This window comes from Amphiura filiformis, chromosome 3 (assembly GCF_039555335.1).
Source record: "Amphiura filiformis chromosome 3, Afil_fr2py, whole genome shotgun sequence".
Lineage (NCBI taxonomy): Eukaryota > Metazoa > Echinodermata > Ophiuroidea > Amphilepidida > Amphiuridae > Amphiura > Amphiura filiformis.
Window position 1 is genome coordinate 63078064 of NC_092630.1, and position 24841 is coordinate 63102904.

At 35.3% G+C, this 24841-nt stretch overlaps 2 protein-coding genes across 5 annotated transcripts in view; one reads left to right on the plus strand and one right to left on the minus strand.

Annotated features, from left to right (window-relative positions):
• LOC140148919 (uncharacterized) overlaps positions 1-9124 on the plus strand; it is a 24126-nt gene extending 15002 nt beyond the window's left edge. For 3 of the 4 annotated variants that reach the window (XM_072171024.1, XM_072171026.1, XM_072171025.1), the window contains exon 10: positions 2538-2623. Coding sequence is in view for 1 of the 4 variants with exons in the window: in XM_072171023.1 (XP_072027124.1) it covers positions 2538-2623; positions 2858-2938; positions 3647-3804; positions 4125-4300; positions 5698-6091 (895 nt within the window). In the remaining 3 variants the exon portion in view is untranslated. Of the gene's footprint in view, positions 1-2537; positions 2624-2857; positions 2939-3646; positions 3805-4124; positions 4301-5697; positions 6248-6983 lie in introns of those variants that run through there. The other variant, XM_072171023.1, reaches the window with a different exon arrangement.
• Positions 9125-12997: 3873 nt separating this feature from the next.
• LOC140148921 (disintegrin and metalloproteinase domain-containing protein 12-like) overlaps positions 12998-24841 on the minus strand; it is a 103739-nt gene continuing 91895 nt past the window's right edge. Inside the window, 1 exon segment of the mRNA XM_072171027.1 lies at positions 12998-22141. Within this exon segment, the coding sequence (XP_072027128.1) occupies positions 20848-22141 (1294 nt within the window). The 3' untranslated portion in view covers positions 12998-20847.

Sequence of the window (24841 nt, forward strand, 5' to 3'; positions counted from 1 at the left end):
AATATTAGTTAAAGGTGAACCTCATTGAAAATAAAGTTATATATCAATGGAAAGCTTATGATGTCAGGATATTAAAAATTATTTTTTCCGATTTTTTTGATGGCTAATAAAGCTGAAAAATTAAAAAATGATTGAATTTTTGGTCTTTTTAATGCGCCCAAAAGCACCCAAATCAATCGTCTATGACCTTGGGAATGCTTTATGACATTTTAAGCTCAGGGTTCAGCATCACGTGATCCTACTCGGAAACATGTAAACAAGACTTGCTTCCTGTACTTTGTAAGCTGCCCTGCAAGTCTGATTTTTTCACAATAAAGCTTGAAATTAGAGGAATCTTCAAATTGCTGGTTCCTTCTATATATATTAGAAATAATAGAATTATTGTCAACACATAAATTGTCCATTAGACATTTTTGACAAAATCAGTCATAACTGGCTGGGTATAACTGGGTAATTGAGTTTGAATTAAAGGGCTGGGATCAATCCCATGATTAAAATGTTGCTACCGTTCATGTCATGGACTGAATAAACATGATCGAATAACAAATTAAATAGTTGTTTGTGACATTCCCTATATATTCTTGATTCATTTTAAAATGTCTGATCAAAAAAATATCGCCTTGCAGTAATTAAAAAATTAATAAAACAGCCGATTTCATCAAATCCAGCCCATAAAAGGTTTTCATATTTAGCGTTTAGGTAATACATTCATTTTTCCACACAACGATGATCGCGATTGAAAGAAACAGATACCGGGCAGATACTTTATTATAAAATAAATACAATTTAGGCTTAGTATGCCGTTATTTGATGGAATTCTGAAATCTGAATAAAATTAAAATATTGTCACTTGTGTCATGATTCTTTAATGATAGTACAATCAGTGTAAAGTAAAAAAAAAGTGAAACATTCATGTTTTATGGATTACCAGACGCGATGCGTAAATTGCTGTTGAATTGCAGGGACGGATATGCACAAACACAGCGACTCGCTTCGGGGCTTCGTCCTCCGTGTTTCAAGGGGTGTTTCAGCAGATTTGATCAATCGTTCCCTTATATTTGGAACATTTACAGGAATAAATTTTGCTGATTGAAGTAGCAATAAGTTGGAAATATCAGAATGTGAATATCAAATCGGTCATTTTGTCTGCAAGTTCAGTACAGTCATGATACTGAACACTCGGCGTAGTGAGACTCAGTGCAGTCACTGAGCTCATCCGTATGTATCTATCTGAAGTTCGCCTATCATACATGACCGGCCATGACTGGTTGTAAAGCTAAGAAATAATTAAAAAATCCTGTACATGTACCTTATTCTATTCCTTCATTTTCTCATTGTGATAAGTTCATCTCAACTTGGTGTGACGATCTGTACTGGTAGCACTAGCAGTTATTTTTTGTAATCTGTTTTCATTCCGGTTCTTGGGAATCTTCAGGGGTGCCAGTGCTTTTACTGTAATATTCCCTATGCATATCTTGGATGGCTTGGCCTATCCCAATTGTGTTTTCGCCAGCACTTTTCCCATTTTTAAACCACACACTTTATTCAGGAACTTCATTCTTAATTTGATCATGATATTTCCTTCATGTTATTCTTATTTTATTGAAGATATTTTTCATGTAAAGTAAGTTGACAATGACTGAATTGCATTGGCCCGATGCATGCCACAGTAATACACGGACATTGTGTTTACAATCAAACCCGGAAGTAACTGTGTGTCCCTGGGCTGACGTCATCAACGAAAGAACCAATTTGAACGATTTCGCTTTTGTAATTTAGGGGGGTGCCAATATCCAATCTTTGCATGGAGATTATGTCTAGCCATACGCTATGCAAATAAAAAATATTCTTTTCTGCTTCCTGACATCATAAGCTTTCCATTGATATATAACTTTATTTTCAATGAGGTTCACCTTTAAATGATAATTTTCTTTGGTATACTGAGTGAGACAGCATGGTTAAAAATGCATGGGTAAACAACCCAGTCAGACATTCTACACACAAGTGAGTCGAATGTTGCACTATTTTGTTCACATTTACTTGCACACTGTTTCAACAGATAGGTATTCGGAGTGATTATTTATGACATTTTATCTGAGATCAGCATAATTAGTTTTTCCAGTCAAAAACACGGAAATACAAATTTATTACGGTCAAATTTGTTGCATGCACAGGCGCCCTGTAAAAAAAAAAAAATTTAAGTGTCCAAACTAAAAAAAATAGCGCTTGTACACGCAGTTAACTTAGTGCCACCCCTGGATAAGTCTGTGATCAGCTTACTACTATTAAGTTAATGTAATGACACTAAGATATGTACATGAAGGTCTAAAGCATTAGAGCAATTGATTGATAAAACAAAAGATTTCTAGGATTTTTTCTTGTGCTGTGTTATAAAAATAAAGGGGGAGGCAAATAGATTAAACATTTTTCAGTATTTTTGAGTCCTAAGAAGAATATGTAAAGTTAATTATTGTTCCACATAAAACATAAAAACTGCAGTTATAATTATGTATTTTGTCTTAATTTCTACTCAACAGAGAAGTGAATCCAGGCTGGAATCCACAGTGTTTCATGATGCATAATACACAGCAAGATATTGATGTAGTGCAGCAAGTTTTTCCAGGTAGGTTTCTTGACAGATAGACAGGAATTCAAAGCAAAACTACAGAACAGCAAGAAAGATGTGTTTATGTTATACAACTCAAAGTATGTGTAAATGAAACTTTAATGAGAGAAATTATGATGTAAAGGGTGTAAACAGTTCAATAAAGAGATGTGAGACTTTTTCTTACGTAAATGCTTAGATCTGCTATAACTTAATCATGTGTTGAATGACAATTTATATGTATGTTTGCAGATGCTGAGATTCATATTTTTGACAACTGTCTGCAAAATTCTATGAAGAAATGGCTGGGAAGAAACTGCAAAGATGAATCAGGTTGGTCGTTTAGTATATATGATTTAAAGCCTTATAAACCGGAGCTAATCTCCCCACCCCTCCCCATACACACATGTATCACATTCAAGATGGTTTGCTATTGAATATTCTTAAAATCTTAGGAAATTTTGGCATGAAATCTTGCTAAAAGGCAATTATATTGAGAGTTGAAAATATGTTTGAAATTTTTCTGGGTTTATAATATATTTCAATTATATGTCTATCTGGACTTGTGCTACTCTAAAATGCCCAGACTGTAAAACTTGTCAGGAAAGGTAATGTTATATCTACTGAATGTTTGTGTTTTACCAGTTTAGTATGGTACTTCTGACAATGAACTGGTGTAACCAGGGGTGGATACAGATTGGGGGTCTGTATATAGAGTTGTGGATCCGGGGGAGGTTCAGGGGTGCCAGTCCTTTGTCCTTACGCGCTTTTGGTGGGAGGGGGATTGAGTAGGAAAATGTTGTGTTTCTGAAAAAAGGTCTATAATTGTTTAAACTTTATGAGCAGCATTCTCCTTTCACAGTCCTGGATCCACCTCTGGGTCTAACATTTCAGATAAAACCAAATCTAACTAAAAAGTGGTCTAATTGAAGAACAAGAAAGAATGTTGAATGAAAAAGTTAAGTAAAAATTGATACCTGCATAATAAGTAACACTTATAGCTTGATAGCATCACACCTGTTTATTGACTTTATTTATCAGATATGGAAAGAGTGTACCAACTCATACAGGCGACAGCAATGAGTAGAACTGAGGAAGAATCTAACCAAGCATGGGAGAAGGTTACTCAGTTAGGACTCTGGAGATTCAACGCTAGTTTTAGATATTACATGACACATACTTGGATGCAGAGTAAGAAGGTAACAAAAGTCTCATTTATGTAAGGGAACAACCCAAAAGTCTGATGAAGTCCTAATGAAATTAATGAAAGTCCTTTTGTTAGAAGGCTAACCCCCTCCCCTCTAATGTAAGTGTCAAATATTGAAAATTCCAACCTGTATTCATAGGACACAGGGCCATCACTATGGTGGATGGGGTTGTGGAGGGGTGCGACAATGCTAGGATATTTATTATGTTTATGGAAGCAACAAATATTCTATTTTATTTTAAAATATTTTTCTTCATACCTTTCTGGCACGAAAAAAATAGGACCCTTCTTGCAATTTATGTTACCTTACAGAGATGGTGCCATTACTCCAGAAGTGATCCTTTGATAGTGACTCTTACAGTCAACAATGGCTTGGAGCAGTTATCTAGTGCCCTCAAGCATGATCGGCTGGATGATCTCAAGACACGCAGTCTTACAGAGATATTCTCAGGAATTGTCTCTGACTATCTACCAGCTCATTACTGCAGGTAGGTTATCTAAGAAACACACTATAAGCAAAAATAGGATCATTGTGGACTGATTGGAGGCTAAACATTGTGTATCACATGTTAAGAGAGAAATGAGATAATAGAACTTATTACACATGTGTCATGATTTTGATGTGTCTACAGTTAATTTGTTATTTCTTCTGTGGTCGGCATTGCATACAGGAGCGTAAACACACAGGCGATAAACAATCACACTGATTGGCTAATCAACAGTCTTGACAACAAGACAGTTTACCCATTGGTTGTTGGCGCGTATAAGGGGAGGAGACCATTTCTACACAATCGCTGATCACCAGCTGTACCTCGTCCATGGAAGAAATAAAAAGTTAACTGTACACATGTGTCAAGGTCGTGATGTGTCTAATTCATGAACCCTAAATGGGTAAGTGATAGACTTAGAAAACTTTTTTTTATTGACTTGACTCTATAATTATACATGTATACCTCATTCTCATATAAATAATGCGCTGTTAATTGCTATGTGCATGAAGGGATGGAAGCCAATATTACAACAATTATGCAAACTGTAACTGAAATGGGACGATTTGAAATTACTTGGTACTCTAGGTCGGTAAACATGAGTAAGATTTGATCTTTCCCCAGAGAAGTCCTTTTCTAACTTTGTAACTGAAATGGTTTGGTTACAACACACAAACATAATTATTGATCACGCCATAGCATGCATGTAAATTTTTTATGGCTAAAGTGGATGTCAAAAAATGTGAGCGAAGCAAGAGAAGAAAATTGGTAAATTTTAAGATTAACAATGATTTTTTAAAGGAATTTTCAACATTTGAAAAAACAAACAATAAAATTGTCCAATTCACTTTAACATGAATTCTATAAAATCTTGGAGATCTTGCATTAGGAAGTGTAAGTTTTGTGTGGACATAATGTCATCTTTGGACATAGTTGGCAGTGGTGATACAAACCTACCCTTTTTATTTCAAACCCACCCTTTTTATTTTATACCCTTTATACCAAAACTCTGAAACCCACCCTTTCTAAGCATGGTTACTGATCATAGAAGTGGTTTAATATGGTGGTCCAGGAGGTGCAGATTTGCATCCAAAGAGAATTACATAATTAAGTTTTAGATGACCAAGCAGAATGGGATTTCAATATTTTTTTTGTGTTTCATTTAGTGTCATTCAATTGGAAATTACAGCTTTGAGATTGCAATTGTTGACTTCTAAACCCACCTTTTTTATCCGTGACCACGCTTTATATTTGGACACACATTTTAACCAGAAATTTTTCAAACCCACTCTTTTAAGCATTTTGTGGACCCTTTAAACCCACCCTTTCTAAAACGTGGGTTACCAACAGTGTTGGACATGTCATCAATAACAAATCAAATACATTTATTATTTCAGACACATGAGTCAAAATCTGGTTCTTCCTGCTTTGGCAAACCACACTAAGAAGAAGTCATCTGTACCGAGCTATATCAAAAACACACCACCTCTTATCCAAGCACACATTACAGAACTAATAAAGTCAATGCCACATACAGCTGAGGTCACCAAATGTGCGGAAGGGCACTTTATCGTCATCTTCCCAGATAGCCCTAGCTGTAATCTAACATATGGAAATGAGTTGCATTTCCCTTCATGCAGTTGTCCATACTGGCAGGAGACACGTATGATCTGTCATCACTTTTGCGTCATATTTGGTTCTTTCCCTGAATACGGATGGGATGCGCTAAGTGTGCGATACATCAACAATCCAATCTTTTCAGTTGATATGATGTCATTACACCAGAGATAGAGTCTTTATTCAGAGCTGATAACCTACAGCAACAAGCTGAAATGGCACAGAAGGCACTGCAGGTGATAGTAGGAGATAGATCAACAAGAATCGAGACAGATGAAAATGGCATACTAATGGAGATAATTGAAGATGACAATGATGATGATGCAACAGGTATATCAACATATCATTTACATGATCCTAATTTTCATTATGAATTGATACTGCCTACAAAAAATCCTAGAATTTTTAAAACAACAGTATTTTGCAAAGACACTTCACATTGCCCAATTTGGTGCTGTTTACAGCATAAATAGGAAGTGGGATTCATCGGCACCTCATTCTCCATACAAGCTGCATAGCATCACATGACCCAGTCGTGACATAGATATATTTACGAAATGATCAAAACAAGCGGTCGGCCAGTGCGAAAGATCTTTTTTAAATACTGTATAAAGCAAAAATTAAATTCTAAAGAGTAAAATTCTACTAACTTGAAAACCAAGTCATAGTTTTACCTGACTCTTTTATAACTTAGTGGAAATGTGTTCTAGTGAATTTCAAGAAAGCTGAGAAAGATCCCTGCATAAATATTCTTTGAATAGTGACATTCAGGAATAATCGTTAGTGAATGTATTGGATGCCCAATTGCCCATGTAGAAAGTCACTTAAGTCAAGAACAGGTATTTTCTTTAATCAAGATAAAATTAATTCCTGATAACACAAGCATTCACCTTTATACAATATAATAATCGCATAACGCAAATTCCTGTTTTAAATATACACTAAGATCAGAAGATCTTAAAAGTTTGTATTGATGGGGGTCCACTGTAGTATGTTCTACAAATGACATTCCAAAAGTGAACATTTTTTGACTTAATTGTTACATTTGTCTTGTTAAATTTATCAGATGATGAAATCAACTTGCCAGTGTCACCTGAAATTGAAAGGAAAACCTTGAATCCAGTGCAGATGAAGAGACAACAGATGTTTCTGAGAGTATAACATTAGCAGATGACACCATACTTGTAGCATCAGATGAGAGAGCTGTACAAGCAGAGATGATCATTGAAACAACATTAGAATCAGAAAAGTCACTATCTCGGGCTATTGATGCTGATCAAATTGCTGCTAAATGTAAACATCATCTACAGACACTTGGAAATAATGTGGATGATATAAGTGATACAGAATCCTTGGTAAGACTTGACAGCAATTGGCGTACCTTGTCCAGGAAGTGGAGAAGAGCAAAGATTCTTCTGTTTCTAAACGTAGGAAAATGGATCCTGATTAATGTTATTTTTGTCTTAATGGGAACAGCTCAGACTGCAGAATTCTATTTTTTACAAGCCTTAATCTGATTTGGACATTTGTATTTGGTGCTTTGGAAAGGGGTGGACTAGAGAGGAGAATGGCTATGGTCACAAGTTTCAGTTAAAATGTGCGCTATGTAGATGGATGTCACAAAGTACTGTCCCGCTATCAATCAGATGTGTTGAATAGGGCCAATTTGAGAGTATATGTGTGCTAATACTAATTTAGGAAAACAAAAGTGGGGAAAATTAGATATCTAGGGTGCACCATCCAAAATTGTGTGAGATCCCAGATGGCTATAATTCACACTTTAAACAATCTACATATATGTTGTCAATTTCGACATGGTTTTAATAATTATCTCATTTGTCCTTAGTGATCTTGAGAGGAAAATGTTTGATATCTTGGTGCCATAGCATGGTGCAGTAGTTAAGGTACTGACTCTCCTCAAGTTCATGAGTTCCCAAGTTTGCTGTGATAATTACAGATGAGTTGACCTATGACGTCAGATGTTTAAATTCTGGATGCCCTCTGTTGTTTCAGGCAAGGCAAAATGATACATAGTGTCTATGGCAGACCACTATTTCAAAACCTTTGCTGTTTTAATTTTGTGTTATTGAGTAACTTGTAGCACCTGTTAGCCAGTTTATAGTAACATATTTGGTATTATTTGCTTTATTGAAACCACCTCATCCATGTAGAATCTAGGGTCTTTTACCCAGCAATTTTTATCTCAGTCAAACATACCAAATGTAAACACATGTCAGTTCATCTATTGGCTCAGTCAGTTTCACATGCACCCTGGATTTTGCCATTTGTTTTTCCTCAAAATGAAGTTCTCAATTTCTGTCCAATGAGGATGGTGAATACCCACATGGTTCAGAAGATATCAGCTCTTGAGGAAATGTGTTGAATGTGCATTCAGAATTGAAATTTCTGCAAAGTTTTGTTTTTGCATGTTAGTTGAGATTGTCTTGATTGTTTTTTATTACAAAGCATTTTTGTTGTGCAATAAATTTATATTCCATGCAGAAATATGTTGGCTCTTGTTCATGTACCAGGCTTTAAGGTGCCTTATGCAAGCGTCAATTTGAAGCTTGAACCTACCCACCTCAAGCCTCCACATATTATTGATGTGGATTTGATGCCGATGATTGATTTTGACCTCAATCATTGCCATCGAATCAACATTGATAATATGCCGAGGCTTGAGGTGGGTAGGTTCAAGCTTCAAACTGATGCATTAATTTGAGTTATCTGTCAGGAGGTAGTTTATCTTTTGTTTTTGAACTTATACGGTATACCTGCCCAACATTGCAGGTCTTATTGAGCAGTAAAGAAAATCAAAGATAAAACAAAATAATGGGACTGAAAGTCTGAAACCCAGCCCAATTTGGATCCAATGTGGACCAAGGTTTGAAATACATTTTACTCACCCTCAGTTTCTTCAGTTTTGTGGTACATTGTCTAAACTGTTGCAATTTTTCCAACATAATTACTGTATGTTGTTTTGAAATGCAGTTAGTGCAATGTTAAAATCTTAAGCAAATTTAACAAATTTGTATTTTAAATGTGGTCGAAAGTGAGTAAATGAGGCATTTGTGACAAGTGGACAAGGACGTTATGGCTTTGTTAGAGAATAAAGTCCATCTAGCAGTATTATGAATTTTCAAATCTTAAACTTTTGTGACACATGTGATGTGATCAAGCATTTATTTCATTTTTAATGTTAAATAAAGTCCATCTAGCAGTATTATGAATTTTCAAATCTTAAACTTTTGTGACACATGTGATGTGATCAAGCATTTATTTCATTTTTAATGTTAAATAAATTGCAAATGCTGAAACCACCATAAAATGGAATAATTTGCTCCAGATGATTGTTTTTGTTTATGCGTTTAAACTTTCAAGTCAAGTAAGTTTTCTGGATGACTTGATTAGCTTGATTGCATTACTGTGAACACTATGGACATGAGCCTCATTTACTCAGAAAGTTCACAATAATGTTCATATCTGAAAGGTTATATTTTCAATAAACTTGGAACCCATACATTATGTTTTTATTTTATTGATTGTCATTATGGTTTATTGACTATTGATGATGGTCCCAAAGATGAGTATATAAAAACCCTTATTTCCTACCCTTAAAGTAGAACACATGAGAAAATAAAAAGAGAAACTTGCAGGGCCAACCGGCCAAGTCAGCTACATTGACTTGTAATGTTATGGCACACCAAATATATGGCTTCAAAACATTTCTATAACTTATGAAGAAGCTGTGGCAGATTTAAGCTGTCAGTAAATCAGCAATTCCTATCTCCTATGGACCCCTTTGTTTTGAATCCTTTTGGTGATAACTTTCCTTAGCTCAGTTTAGCTTAGTTTTCACAGCATCCCAGAATACACCATGCCACTTACATGATATTTTACCTTTTTCAGTCAGACCAAACCATGACATATATCTTTAATACACACATGCATCAAGAAAGGATTATAATGTTCATTCATGTTCAAATAACAATATTTCACACTCTAATGGATTTGTGCATCTACAGAAACTACACTTTGGTTATGCTATAATAGCCTTCCGAAATTTATGTGATGAAGGGAAGGGTACAGTTTACATACATGTACATTAGTGAACATTTAAAGAGAAGCTAGGTTGATATCTGTCAAAAAATGACTGGTTTTCATTTCAAATTTCATAACCCTATTTTGTCAAGAGCTCTTTGAACATTTGTAATGAGTACATGAGATCCCCAGTGACCCATAAATACCATCCAAACCCATGAGATATTGCTACTGTAAAGCCCTCCTTCATGTGCATGTTCAATGGGAACTTGCATGCATCAGGAACCAGTTTTAGGGTCTTGTAAAGACATGGTACATTGTGGTGATGTGGTAATAATCCTCTTTGCTTTAAACAATCAAATCATGCCAACCACTTACAAAAACAACAACAATGTCAAAAAAATAACAGGATACTGACAAAGTGTGCAATTTGGGTTTGTTCAGCTGTGATGTTATCATTAAAATATTCCATCAAGAATATTGGACATTTAGTTTTTGAGACATTTTTCAAGTGGATCCAACATATAATATTTTTAAAATAACAATTTTATTTATGCTTCAGCTCAATATCAGGGGCTAGGAAGATTTCATTAAATCAGTGGCAAAAATATCTCTTCATTTAAGATATATAAAAATATTTCAAAAGTTTCCTTTATAACCAAATAACAGATAAAGTGTGGGCTGCATTAATCAAGTTTCTTTTATTACATGTTAGGGGGAGCTTTACTTTATATACTTCTTTTTATTACATGTTATGGGAGCTTTACTATATAATAGTTGGGAGAAGAGTAAACCCTTTGTCACAATTTTGCTGACCATTGTCAGGTCCCCTTTTTATGCCTCCACCGCGAGGCATACTGTTTTTACAATGTCCGTGCCTCCGTCCGGACGCTATATCTCGGGCATGCATGGGCGGATTGACTTCAGATTTTCAGGATAGGTGGGACATGGCCAGAAACTCTGGCTACTTTTTTTGGGTGAGGTTCAAGGTCATATACTGAGGTAAAAGGTCATTTGAGGTCAGGGGCCCCATTTTCCTTATTTACCTCTTTTCTCGGAGACTAGGGGTCGCACGTTCCTCAAACTTGGTGGGTGGGTGGGTGCATCTTGACCCCAGGCAGAACAAGTTTGTATTGGATAGTGGGTCAAGGTCACCTGAGGTCAAATGAGCAAAAACTTGTATGGCCATGATACTTGGTAGGTACAGTCAACATTTAGAGCCAAATTTTTGCAAGGTCATTTTGGGGTCACCCAGGGGTCATCTGAGGTCAAATTAGTAAAAACTGCCACATGGGCATGAAACTTGGTGGGTACAGTCAACATTTACAGTCGGTCTACTCTGAAGTACAAAGTACAACATTGTGCCGACTTTGAAGGCACGCGCGGACGCACACATGCGTGCTGTATACGCGCGCGTTGTCACTTAGTACTTCAGAGTGGACAAACTGTAGAGCCAAATTTTTGAAGGTCATTTCAGGGTCATCCAGGGGTCATCTGAGGTCAAATTAGTACAAACAGGTACATGGGCAGGAAACTTGGTGGGCATAATCAATATATAGAGCCAAATTTTTGTACGGTCATTTTGGGGCCATCTGAGGTCAAATTAGTAAAAACTAGCATATGGGCATGAAACTTGGTGGGTACAGTCAACATTTAGAGCCAAATTTTTGGGAGGTAATTTTGGGGTCACCCAGGGGTCATCTGAGGTCAAATTAGTAAAAACTGTCATACATGCATGAAACTTGGTGGGTACAGTCAACATTTAGAGCCAAATTTTTGGGAGGTAATTTTGGGGTCACCCAGGGGTCATCTGAGGTCAAATTAGTAAAAACTGTGATACATGCATGAAACTTGGTGGGTACAGTCAACATTTAGAGCCAAATATTTGGAAGGTCATTTTAGGGTCATCCAGAGATCATCGGAGGTCAAACTGTAAATATAGAATTTCTTGCTTCTTTTTTTTCACTTCCTCATATGTCTTCTCTTTCCGACTTTCAGTTTTCTATATTCTTTGCTTCATGCTTCAAACTACATGTATATTATTTTTTTCTTTCTTATTTGCTTGTCTCTTGTTTCAGCTATTTCTTTCTTTCTCTTTTTCAATCTTGGTTTTACATCTTTATTTGCTCTTTTTTTCTGCCCTTCTCTCCAGAACTTTTTCCTTGCTTCAGTACCTTGTTACCCCTTTCCTTTTTTTCTTTATACTTCAAAATGTTTTTTTTTTTAATCTGATGAAAGTGGTGAAAAAAATTGAGAAAGAAAGGAGGTAAGGGGCCATTTGATGTCATTTCACTCACAAATATATTCAAAGAGTTTGGCTATGCACAATAAGTTGGATATTGTTAAAATACTTGCATAGGATATCTTTTAGTCCAGGGTAATATGGGTCCATTCTTTACCTACTTTATTATGTACCCACATTTGTTATTCTTTGTCTGCCTATGTGCTTAGTGATTTTCATCACTTGTTCCAGTGCACTTTTGCATGTGTATTCCAGTTCGTTTGTGTTGTTTTTGCAGCGTAACACTTCTGTGGGCCATGGAATTGGTAATTTTTGCCAATCAAACTACCTACTTCTGTACCTATATTTGTTGTTTGTTGTCCCCTCTACACACCGTTGTGTGTCTTTACTGTCTTACTTGTTTCCCCACATCAAATGGGTGTACCTTGCTCTCTTTTCAGCAATAATATTCCTATTATTTCCAAATTTTACAAACCAATTTGTTGGAACAAGTGAAGCACATGAAAAGATTCTGTCAGGATATTTTAAAAATACCTTGTTGAACATCTTGCCAATGACACACTCTATTATTTGATTCCATTGACGAATAGGTTGTGGGTACAAAATAGGGCAATGACAATGGGAGAAAAAGTTTCAAATCATATTGTTAAAAAGCCTAGCCTAGCTGAAGAGCACCTGGAAATCTAATATATTCCATGACTTGTGTTGTGTGAGGTATGTTTAAACACTCGGCAAATGCACAATTTCAACTTGTGCAAGATAAGCACAATTATAATGAAACAAAGTAAAACATTGAATTGTAGTATTCAAATTTATTTATCACCTTACTTTGAAAGATCATGGCAGCAATTAACTTTACATTTGTATAAAACATGATCATATTAATGACATAAAATATTTAATAAAAATAGACCGGATTTCTTTTAGATATTACTTTCATACCATCATCTCCAAGATGTAATGTTCAGTATCCTTATGTATATGGTCATTTCGTCTTGTCTTCAGTTAATGGTGATTTCAATTGGCATAAACTTCTGCTCTATATGAAGAACTTGTGATTGATCGATGAATGAAAGATAAATTGAAAGCACCAGCAACTCAAGACATGAACAAGTATATAAGATGATGCACTACTCACAAATAATGAATACACCTAGTCTGAAAGTTTGTTTACTGATTTGGGTACAACTGCAACTATTTTGTGTGCATCACTTTATCTTGCATATGATTTGTTACAAGAATTGACTGAAATATTCCACCCACAACCTCAGTGTTGTAAAATGAGCTAAACCTTGTTACAAAAAGCTTCATAATCCTGAAGGCAAGAAAGCATGTTAAAACCCATTTCACTTGTCACAAACAGATCTTGGTTACACTATTTTGCAAAAACCTTTTGCATTGGTCGACTGCTTGTGCTGGTCATCACGTACAAAACACCCTGGGTCATGCCTGTGTCACATGATGCTACACAGCTTGTTCAGCGAATGAGGTGCCGATATGATGTTGACGTGATTCGATTAGTTAATCAGAAGCCCACTTCCTGTTTACGCTATAAAGAGCCCCAAATTGGGTAGTGCAATGGATCTTTGCAAAATACTGTAGTTTTGTCAAACTCTACCTAGTCCATACCTAAATGTATGTGACTGAACATGACTGCTTCCTTTTTTCAATACACTTAATGCAAACATATGCCCTGGAGATAAAGTTGCCATGGTAACAAATAACATAGTTACCTCTATCAGGCTGGAAGCCTGATCCTAAGAAGACAATAGATTTAAAAGAAGTAATACAAAACACTATGAAACTTAAAAATAGATTACACTAAACTACATACGTATAGAAAAGTCCCAAATGATAACTAGAAAATTATGTTGACTACAATCCAAGTTTCAAAAGATTCAAAGATTATGAAATTCTACACCATGTGTACACAATTATGTAAAAGTGGACTGGTTTTAAGAAAAGTTCAAAACTTACAGCCTTAGAAAAAAACTTGACTTTTGTTCGATTCTAACAATGATAGCACATATTATAAGAAATTACATGACATGATTATACATGTTCAAAAGCATAGTTTCATCATTGCAAAACTTTTGAGTCTCCCTATATATATCAGAATTGTTGTAATGCTATATTCTTACTGTTTCTGAGCAAGCATGAACACATTTCCACAATATTGCTAATAAGTAGCAAACACTGAAATTGAAAAAGTTTCCTTTGAGTGCTTTTGGAGTATCAAACCTAGAAGTATCCACACAGCTAAAACCATTAACTGAACCTTCAAAGGGTCTGATGATCTCTGATTCTGATACTCTTTAGTAAAGTGGTAAGTTTTCCATGATTTAAAACACAGAATTCCGCAATTTTCCGTGAGTGGTTTTAAAAACTAAATTCCGCCATTTCATTAGAAAGGATGGAATGCCTTTCTTGTGCTAGGTAGGCCTACAGAAGATGTGCACTGCTAAAAGTTGGAGTAAAAAAAGTTACTTGCATCATATTTTTAGTTGTTTTGAGGTTGATTGATATCTTTGAAGACAGACTTCATTCTCATTACTTTTTCTTCATTTTTATTTTTCTCAAGGAAAAACATGTTTTCCGCAAATTTCTGTGTTTTCCGTTATTTTTTTCCTTAAATTCTGTGAATTCTGTTTTTTTGTGACACAAAAAACTTGCCACTTTACTCTTGAGTTTATGCCTCCTGTGTGGACATGGCTAATAAGATCAAGATTGTTGATCAGTTTCATATTAATGTTCATTTACTATCAACTGATACAACAAGTGTTACATAATTTCAATTTTTACAGAAACAAGCAAATGATTTTTTGATCAAAGTACTGATATTCTTATTCAGTCATGATTAGTTGCATCCTCTTCAGTGCATGCTGAAATTGCTTATATATAATAACATGCCTTCATTATGAAAGTTTCACCATGTAGCACCAGACTATTATTAAAAAGACAATATCTCTTATTGCCACAATAATGATGTATTCTACCCATCTAATCTATTACAAATGTTACAGTTTATTACTTAAGTAAACTTCATAAGAAGTCCATTTTCAAATAAATGAAAGCACTTAATAATGAACTCAATTGAGTAACACACAGACTCAAATATGAGTTATTGTAAACACACATAAAGAAGCAAAGAAAATATAAACAATACACATAAAATGACAAGCACAAACCCTTCACCATGAACAAAAGAAAATAGTTTGAGAGCAAAAGAAATGGCACCACTGGAAATACAACTCTTGTTTCATAATATATATATGCCATTATATATAAATGAATCCACCTTGTCTTACAGTCATATAATGCTGCAGTTTCCCAATGAGAGAGAATAAGAAGATATCCACATTGTGTTGGGGTGGTTATATTTGTATTGGGTTATATGCTAAAAGAACTTGCTGCTTCAATTAAAATTTGAATTAATCTGATTTAAATGAAATGGGTTAGTTTTTAAAATCTCATGTTAATATTTTCTAACATGAAATCACTGGTCTCAGTGAATATAACATTCATTCGATAGGAAATTAATTGCTAATAAAGTCCAACCGTTATTAACAACTAAATATGTTTGTACTATCCAATGTGCCCTGGACCATGGCCTATCCTTCCTGTAAGCTTACACAAAATTAACCTATTGTTAAGATGTTTTTAAGGGATTGTTCAGCTTTATACTGTAAGTTGTATAATCCCTGTCTTGATACTAGGCTATGAGTATGCTTACATGAAGGTAATAACGGACCATGGCCCAGTTTATAACCAATTCTGTCAAGACAACAAATCCAATGCTGGTAAGAATGTTCCAGAATACTTCACCCAGTATAGATGGAAGAGGAACTCAAATATTTCAACATACATCTACAAAGTTTATACCTTCCAAATTTGATCCAAGCATTGAATTTCCTGACATAATCCATTAATGAAAATAATAATGAAGAATCTGATTCTTATAATAGTCGCTCAATACTGCAGTTACCTACAACAGACAGAACTCCTGTCCTGAGTATCTCTATGTACTCCTATCATATAAAGGTTGAATATGTGCAGTGCACATAATTACCTGCAGTATTAAGTGGACTACTGTAACACCTTGTTCCTTTTTGCGTTAAGAATCATGTTAAAAGAGGATGGTCCAATCAACAACCTCATTCCAACTTCAACCTCATCCCCACTTTTTCTCAATCAAAAACTGCCATTTTGGTATCAATGGAAAGGTCATATTGATCTTATTGGCCCTGAAAATGGGTCTAAAAGAAGGCTTGGATTTTGTACATGCAAAAATGTGGGTTAACAACCCACTTATTATATTCAGTGTTCTGTGGAACCTTCAAATACACATTTATGGTTCCAGTTGCAAAAGGGAATGAAATTCTATACATGTGATGAAATCAGACCATTCTCCTTTAACACATGATGTATGCTCCGAGTCTCAAGTGCTTAAATATGCACATTGGGCAAAAGTCACAAATCTAACTTTAAGGTTTTGCCATGTTGCCCCTACATGCATACTTATGGCAGTAGCCTTTGTAACTTAGTAACACCTTACTTACATCAATGCACATGATTTAATCCTTTGCAATTATTGCCAACAAAAGTTATTTACATCCGTACATTGTATACATGTTTATTCCAAGTCATGAAAATTGTGCAATGTATTACCATTGCTGTCATATCTCGTCATATAACACACAAAGTTGTCATCTATAGCTACATAAGTAAATATAATAAATGATACACCTGTATAAAAACAATAATACAAAATAATGCTTACAGATTTATAAAGTAATACTTACAGTTTGTACATAATATATATTCTTAATTATAAAACATGAAATAAAATATTCTTAGCAGTTAGCACACAAATATGGGAGCTGTTTAAAACAGGTTAAACTTTGAGGTACAACTGCCATATGGGCCATTAAATTGACATGCATATAAAGCTGATTGAAAGGAAACCCTGTTTCATTATTATAAATGTATCTGACAGATGTTTAATCAAAGTTGAAATGTGAACAAAAGTAGGTCAACATCAATGTGAATAAAAGTAGATCAAAACCATAAATCAATCTCATAGCAAACTCATTGAGCCCCTAGTATGCTGCAGATGCCTTGCTGTTATAAAGTCAAATTTAAGATGAGTAATTTGATTTAAATGACTTGCAAATCTTGCTTTCCAGCTAGGATACTGATAACTCATGCTTATTGCATGTTGCTACAGTGTGTTACAATACAATGGATCAATTTCACTAACAGTTATGATGCATTTGAAGTCCTGTAACCCATCTGAAGTCCAAACCCATCGTAACTTTAACATATACATCCTGAGATTGCTGCCCTCAGATGTCAACTGTTTGGGTTGATAACTGAGAAACTTGTGCGTTAAAAAGGTATTGGACTTTCCCCCAGAATCTGGGGGTCTAAGACTGTGCAGTTGTGTACAAATTGACCTTTCAGTAATGGGCAGTCATGCTATGGTGCTCAACCAAAGTCATGTGAGAATATTTTCACGACTTCGACATGATACAAACGGTAAGTTGTTCAGTCGTCACTACAACTTTCAAGCATAAAACAAATACATGCGTGGTGTAGACAACAAAGGAATTAGTCTAATAAATCCTATGGAAGATGTCCAATGGGTTTGGGACCTACAATCGGTTTAGCACTCTTTCAATGCATTAATACTGCTGCAACTCTTTTATTTGTGAAATCGATCCTGTGACAATTTTGAAGGAAACATACTTTAGAATTACCTCATAATTATGCAAAAACATTAACTACCCAAGTCTTATGCATTCCTTCCAAGTTTGTATTCAGATCTATGGTTTGGTGCGAGACTAGCAGCTTGTTCTTCTCTTCTCATCTTCCTTGCATAAGTCAATGTACTACAGAAATACAGGTCTATGAACAAGTCTAAATATCACTTGTAAATTATTACAATGCTGTTGTAAGTTTGAATGATCTGAAAGACTCCATGTATATGGGTTTTAGAATAAAAATGTGATCAACAAAATAAACATAAACTGTCCTTAATGAAAGAATATCAGTAATGATTTTGTCACCTGATTCACATGACAATGTATCATCTATGTAATGGACATAAACTATACGTCATTATGTAAAAGAGGCGACGATTTGTACAATCCATCCATCTATACAGACAGACTGAACACTGCAGCATTTCAAGACGTTTACTAATAGCGGCATTGCCTAGTTTAGTACTGCAACCTATGCAGGATATTTAATACATTATGCTATGGTTGATAAAAAAGCCTTCACAAAAAGTAATGCAGCTGTTATAAATATGCCTATAGCTTCAGAACTGTTGATCATATTCACAATAATTTAACATAGAAAGTTTGATGGTTTATTTACGTGCATGTTTATACCTCATTTGTCCAATGCTGTTCAATATTAGCAACACATTGTTTTAAAGCAAAATCCTCAAATTTAAAAGTTGCACTTTTCAGCGATCAATGGATATTACTCAAGCACTGTGGCATGTAAAATCTGCCATTATCTTTGTACTGAATTCAAATCAATACAATTTATTGCAACTTTTAATTTGGGTATTTTTCTTTCCAAAAACTACTGTGTTACTAATATCTTAACAATTGTGGACATATGGGGTATCAAAATGCATGTAAATAAACCAGTGTTCTCTCTATGTTAAATTATTGTGAATATGATTATTAATTCTGAAGCTATTGGCATATTTATAATGGATGCATTGTTTTTTGTGAAGGCTCTAAATTGGGTTTCAATACTGGCCTAGCTATTGCAAATTACAGCTGACTGATTGTGCATATTTAATGAATTTCTACAGTAGACTGTTTCATTGTCACATCATCCAGTAATCACTGTGACATATAAACTAACATACAAGTAGTGCTATCAAACTCTACAATGGAATGGCACTTGAGCCTTGCAATACATGAAGCGATAAGCTATGCTTTTTCCTTTAGTGATGAATTTGCAAAGTTAAAGAAACTTAGATATCAAAAGTGATTTTTTGATAAATGAACATAATTATTTAAATAATCTTTCTCAAATTCATACAAATTCTTACATACTTATTGAAGCACCTTTTAAAACATCACACTATAATTCTCCATATGCTGTATTTTTATAACAACTTTTAAACCAAATTTGATACATTCACAAGAATATGTATAACCTAATATTGTATTAATAAGGCCTGTATATTATGTGTACTATAATTTGTGAATGTGTCATATATATTAAAACATGCGCAACAAGATTATACAATATTGTTAGTACTTTTCACATACAATTTCATATTTTCACTAAATGATTTTTGAAACAAGTAGTGATTGTCACTTGTGGGTCTACCTCATCCCTAGGTTACTTACTAACTACATGTGCCTATTCATATGAAGTGAATGAACATTTTCATTAAAAATGATATGATTGATATAAGCATCATGTGTGTTTATTACAAGCTGGTCTAAAATCATGTAAATCTGAAACAAATAGAGGGTGTCCCAAATGTCTCTTTCCTATTTTGAACCATCATATCTTTCAAAGGATTGATCGAGGGGAAGTCAAAATACATATTATTTAGACTTTGGGACACCCTGTATCTATACACTTGCTTTCTCTTCAGTAAATAACCCCATGAATATACAACAAATACTGATAAATTTACCACTTGAAGTGTCAAGAATTACTCTCAGTTCTAATAATTTATAATCTATAGCGTATCTCCATAAGCTGTTGTGTGAACAACTGCCTACTTGAGTTCACACATGGTATATGTCTTCATGCACTATTACAGGGTATGTATTGTGCACTAAGTAAAACCATGCATATCATAGGCAATGATACGCACAGCACCTAGTGGAGATAAGTTTTTCTGTCACCAGAAAAGCTATTTATCAAGTGCAACAGACCAGTACATAAAGTTTGTAAAACAAAAACAAGTACAGTGTGAAGTATTCAATTTCACATATATGTGAATAGCTATTAATTGATCAGTTACAAGTGTAATACTATGACTGCACAGAGATGCTTCCTGGCTTGTTCTGCATCTACACCTGTGTTTGATGTACACAGAAATTCCCCTTTTCAATCAGGCCAAATCAGGACAGTTTGTAACTGGAGAGATTTTTGCCAGTAACTCAATTTTGCAATTCCCATATTTGGCCTGAGTGTCGCATTATATCGCAAACAGAATGTTCCTTAAAAAGTTACGTATCAAACTTTTTCTTGACATTGTCTTTAACCTTGTTTGATGCATGACTCAGATAACAATAGCAGATTGATGTTTGGTCAGTACAAACAATAGGCACTTGATATCATTTTTATAAATGAAAAGTTCTGTTAAAACCTAAAGCACCAAAAACAAAACAAATAACAAACAGAAATATAAAACAAAGGAAAACAGTTTTAATTTTCTGTTAGTTGACAGACACACAACAAAACTAGCATATGATTTGGAATTTGCATCCCTCCTGGAAATGGACTGACTGTACATCAAAACATTGTCTATACTAAATAACATTGCAAACGGATAGATGAAATTATTCCTTTCTCTTCAGAAAACTACTAAAACTGAGAGTAATTCTTCACCCATTCACTACCTTGTTTTACCATGATATGAAATAGTTACAATCATATACTATACTGATGGATCACTAGCATTATTGCCTAATTTTCTTGGTTTAATCTGTGGCTTCATTTTAACCTCAACAGAAACTGGCCTTGGGGCCACTTTTGGTTTTCTCTCACCACCTGGGGGTCTAGATGAAGCTATTAGAGAAACAGGCCTATTTTCTGCCGAATTATTAGCATTGGGTTTAGGTGCTAAATTTGGCCTTACAGGTGGTTTTATAGCTTGTTTTGGAGGTTTCATTGCTACACTTGGAGAGTTACTTGTAGAAGCAGCAGCAGATGTGATTGGTGGTTTAGGCACTGCCGGCTTATTTGTGGTAGAACTGTTAGGGTTAACTCTCAATGTTGGTTTGACTGCTGGGACAACATTAGTTTTTGATGGAAGTCCCGAGGGTCTTAGTGGTTTTGAATCACCACCTTCACTATTGTTTTTTGATGGCAGTATAGAAGGTCTTTGTGGTGGTAGTTTAGATGACAAGGATCCACCACTATTAGTGCTGATTTTGGATGGCAGCACTGAGGGTCTTTGTGTTGAAGGTCTAGCTGCTACTGAATGGCTGGCACTTGTAATAAATGGTGGTCTTCCAGGTGCAGACTTAAAAGGTGCATCATCACTAGTTGTTGCTGATACCAGTGTTGGTCGTGAGATCTTTGGCCTAGATGACACAGATCCACCAGGCTTAGCATTTATATTTGTTGGTTTTAATAAAGGTTTGAATTCTTCCTGAGTAGCTTCAGGACTTGCTTTCTTAGCCATACCTACGGGCCTCAATGGCACTGTTTTATTATTGGGATTAGCCGTTGAAGTTGGTCGTAGAAATGGAGGAGGAGGTCTAGAAGCAGCTGACCCTTCTGGCTTATGAACTGTAGACAACACTGATGGTCTAGATACTGTAGGCCTTGCAGCTACACTGTTATTCCCACTCTGTAGTACTGAAGGTCGTGTAATTGTTGGTCTAGCTGCGACTGAATTGTATGGTCTATCATTCTGATGTAAAGGTTTAATTGCCGATGGTTTTGATGAAACTGATCCATTTCCAACAGGCACTGGAGGTGGAGGCCTTACAGGTCGCAGCGCATCAGCTGGTGGAGATGGAGGTTTCCTGAGTCCGTGCTGTGGTTTTGGTGGGTGGTAACTATTTTCAGGCACTTTAGTGATATCATGGAATTCTATTCTGTTGTTGTGATGTGGATGTTGAATTTGATGCTTAGATATAGATGATTGCCTTTTAACCTGTTGAGGGTTCGATTTCCTGTTGTTCATGCTGGTAGATTCAGGATGATTTTGCAGCTGCTTTTGTCTGTGGACAGAGGATACATTGGGATTAATGCAAGTTTATGTCAATACATGTGATAAATCAATTGATGCTCAATGCTTTATATGACTGTACAGACCAAAAATGCCATTGTGGCAAGCACCACATTGGCCTAAACAACAACTTGGAAGAATGCATGAAGATTTTAATGAATTTAATTTTTGTAAGAAGGTCCAAGCTTGTTTTAAATTTACTTAACATACCAAGAAATTAGGGTATTTTGTAATCCAAGTCAGGGCCACCTTATGCTTAAAACAAATGTAATTTTCATGATATTTCCATTTCAAATAAGAACTTCCTGGCTTTGTTATAAATATAAATTTGTTATAAGTCTTGTGTCCTCAGGACAATACCACAGAATTCCATCTACAAGATGGCTCTGAATGAGGATTTTTTTTGACTGAAGAGACAAAAGATAGACACCCTCCACTAAAACATTACAATAGATTAGTCTTTTAATAAGACATATTTGTATAGCCACCTGTACCAGTAATATAGTTGCTCAAACTCCAAATAATGTTTTAGTGGAAGGTGTTTGTCTTTAATCTCTTTCATTCAAACAACCCTCATTTAGAAGAATATATGCTTGTAGATTGAATTCTATGGTATGTGCAAGAAATCAAACCAACCATTGTGATCAGTTTTTAAGAAACAAAAATTATGGAGTTAAAAACTTCACATGAAGAGTTCACAGATGCAAAAAAAACAAAAAAAATATGTGCTACTTTTGATAATAGTTTCCAAAAACATACACTTTTTATAGTTGGATGTCAATTTAAAGCTAGCATGACATGGTAGATGTTGGTGGCCATAACTCAGCAAGTTTGAAAATGGTATTTATTTGCTTTTGCATCTTGAACACGTTTCTTCCTCAAGGGCAAGAACATTGTACATTGAAAAAGTGGTAACAATTTCTGAAAGATGGGGAATTGGAAGTTATGAAACCTACCAAAATGAGGTTAATTATAACCATACTTATATCACTATTTGAAGTGTCTAACATAATGGATACAGGGTGCGTGCAGCCACCTCTATTTCAAATTCAAGGACTTTTCAAGGACTTTCAAGTACCCAAAAATTAATTTTCAAGTACCTTTGAACGGAATGACCCAGAGATAGGTGTGTGTAAAAAAGTAGAAAAATACCCAGTGGTCTAGTCGCAGCAGCCCAGTGCATACCTGCCAACTTTTGAAAACTAGAAATAGGGACACTTGATGCAGTTAAGCGCTCACGACTACGACGGGGTCCAGGGGCGAAGCCCTGGTGGGGGTTGAGGGGATGAAGCCCCCCGAAGCCAAAGTTAGAGGGTAAAAAGAACATTTCAAAGCTCCTGGCTTGTTCTACACTTTTAATAAAAAGTGCTTCCTTCTTCAGAAAACATGCTTTAAAGTTTCGAGTTTCCTATACTTTTATGCACAAGAGACACTCTTAAAAATGTTTTTGGCTTTATTACATGACCAATATGGCTTACGTTGATATATGTGAAGCAGAAAAATAAAACAATAATTAACCATTTGTGCTTGCATCCACTACCTCCCCCACCCCCACCAACTGGCACCCCATCCTGGGCCTTGATGGTCAGTGTGCTTTTGGTTAAAATTTCAGGACGACAAACATTTTAGCAGATTTAGCACCCCAAAAGATACCATTTTTGACATAAAAACCTGTTTTGGACTTTTTTTGAAAAAATGCTTCCTTCATCCTAAAAAGTGGTTTTAAATATTCACTTTCCTATACTTTTGTACATGAGAGACATTCTTCAAAGTGTTTTCTTGGCCTAATAATATGGCCTACATGATTGAAATTGATATATATAATGCACAATATAAAAACAATGATTCATCAAATTTTTGACCCCCACCCCTCTTCGGGTATGTGGGAGGGGGCCCATATGGGGGGGGGGGGTACTAATGAATGTGCCTGAAGAATACATTTTATGATAAGAGTATTTTGTAAAATTCGGTATGTTAAACATACAGAGTGATGTCACTACAAATTGGGACTAAAATAGTAGGCCTATCCCAAAGGAAATACATAGGCCTACACACACTCACTCACCCCCCACCCAACCTCCCCCACCCCCACCCAACCTCCCCCACCCCCACCCAACCTCCCCCACCCCCACCCCCATGTTCACAACGACGGCTACACAAAGCCAAAGGATACAGCTAAAGGTTCATATCAAACCTTTAACCGAAGTTTGTTTCCATTTAGACTTAAACATGACTTGATATTAGAGTATACATATAGGCCTATACATCATCAGCATCATCAGTCCAGCATCATCTCAAATGTCATCGTTCATTAATGCACATGACATACTTCTTACTTGGGTAATATTCATTGAGGAAAAAGAGATGAGTTTTTGAACGCAAAACCGACACAATCATATAACATGCTGGTCTGATAATGGACTAAAATTCATCAATTTTGGGCATGAAAAGGTGTTCTCAATAAGATAAAAATTTGACCACATGCATGCTAAATGGGTACCTTTATCTAGTCGAGTCATCCAGTCAGGGTTCTAAGGATTTTTCATTTTTAAATTGGAAATATATGAGTCCAAAAAGAGTTAATGTGTATATATAGCCTACAAAATGAAAAATATATAGGCCTACAAGACAGATTTATTTCCAAACTTCTTTTCTTATTTATTTGTAACATAATTTTTTATTGTTTCAGCAC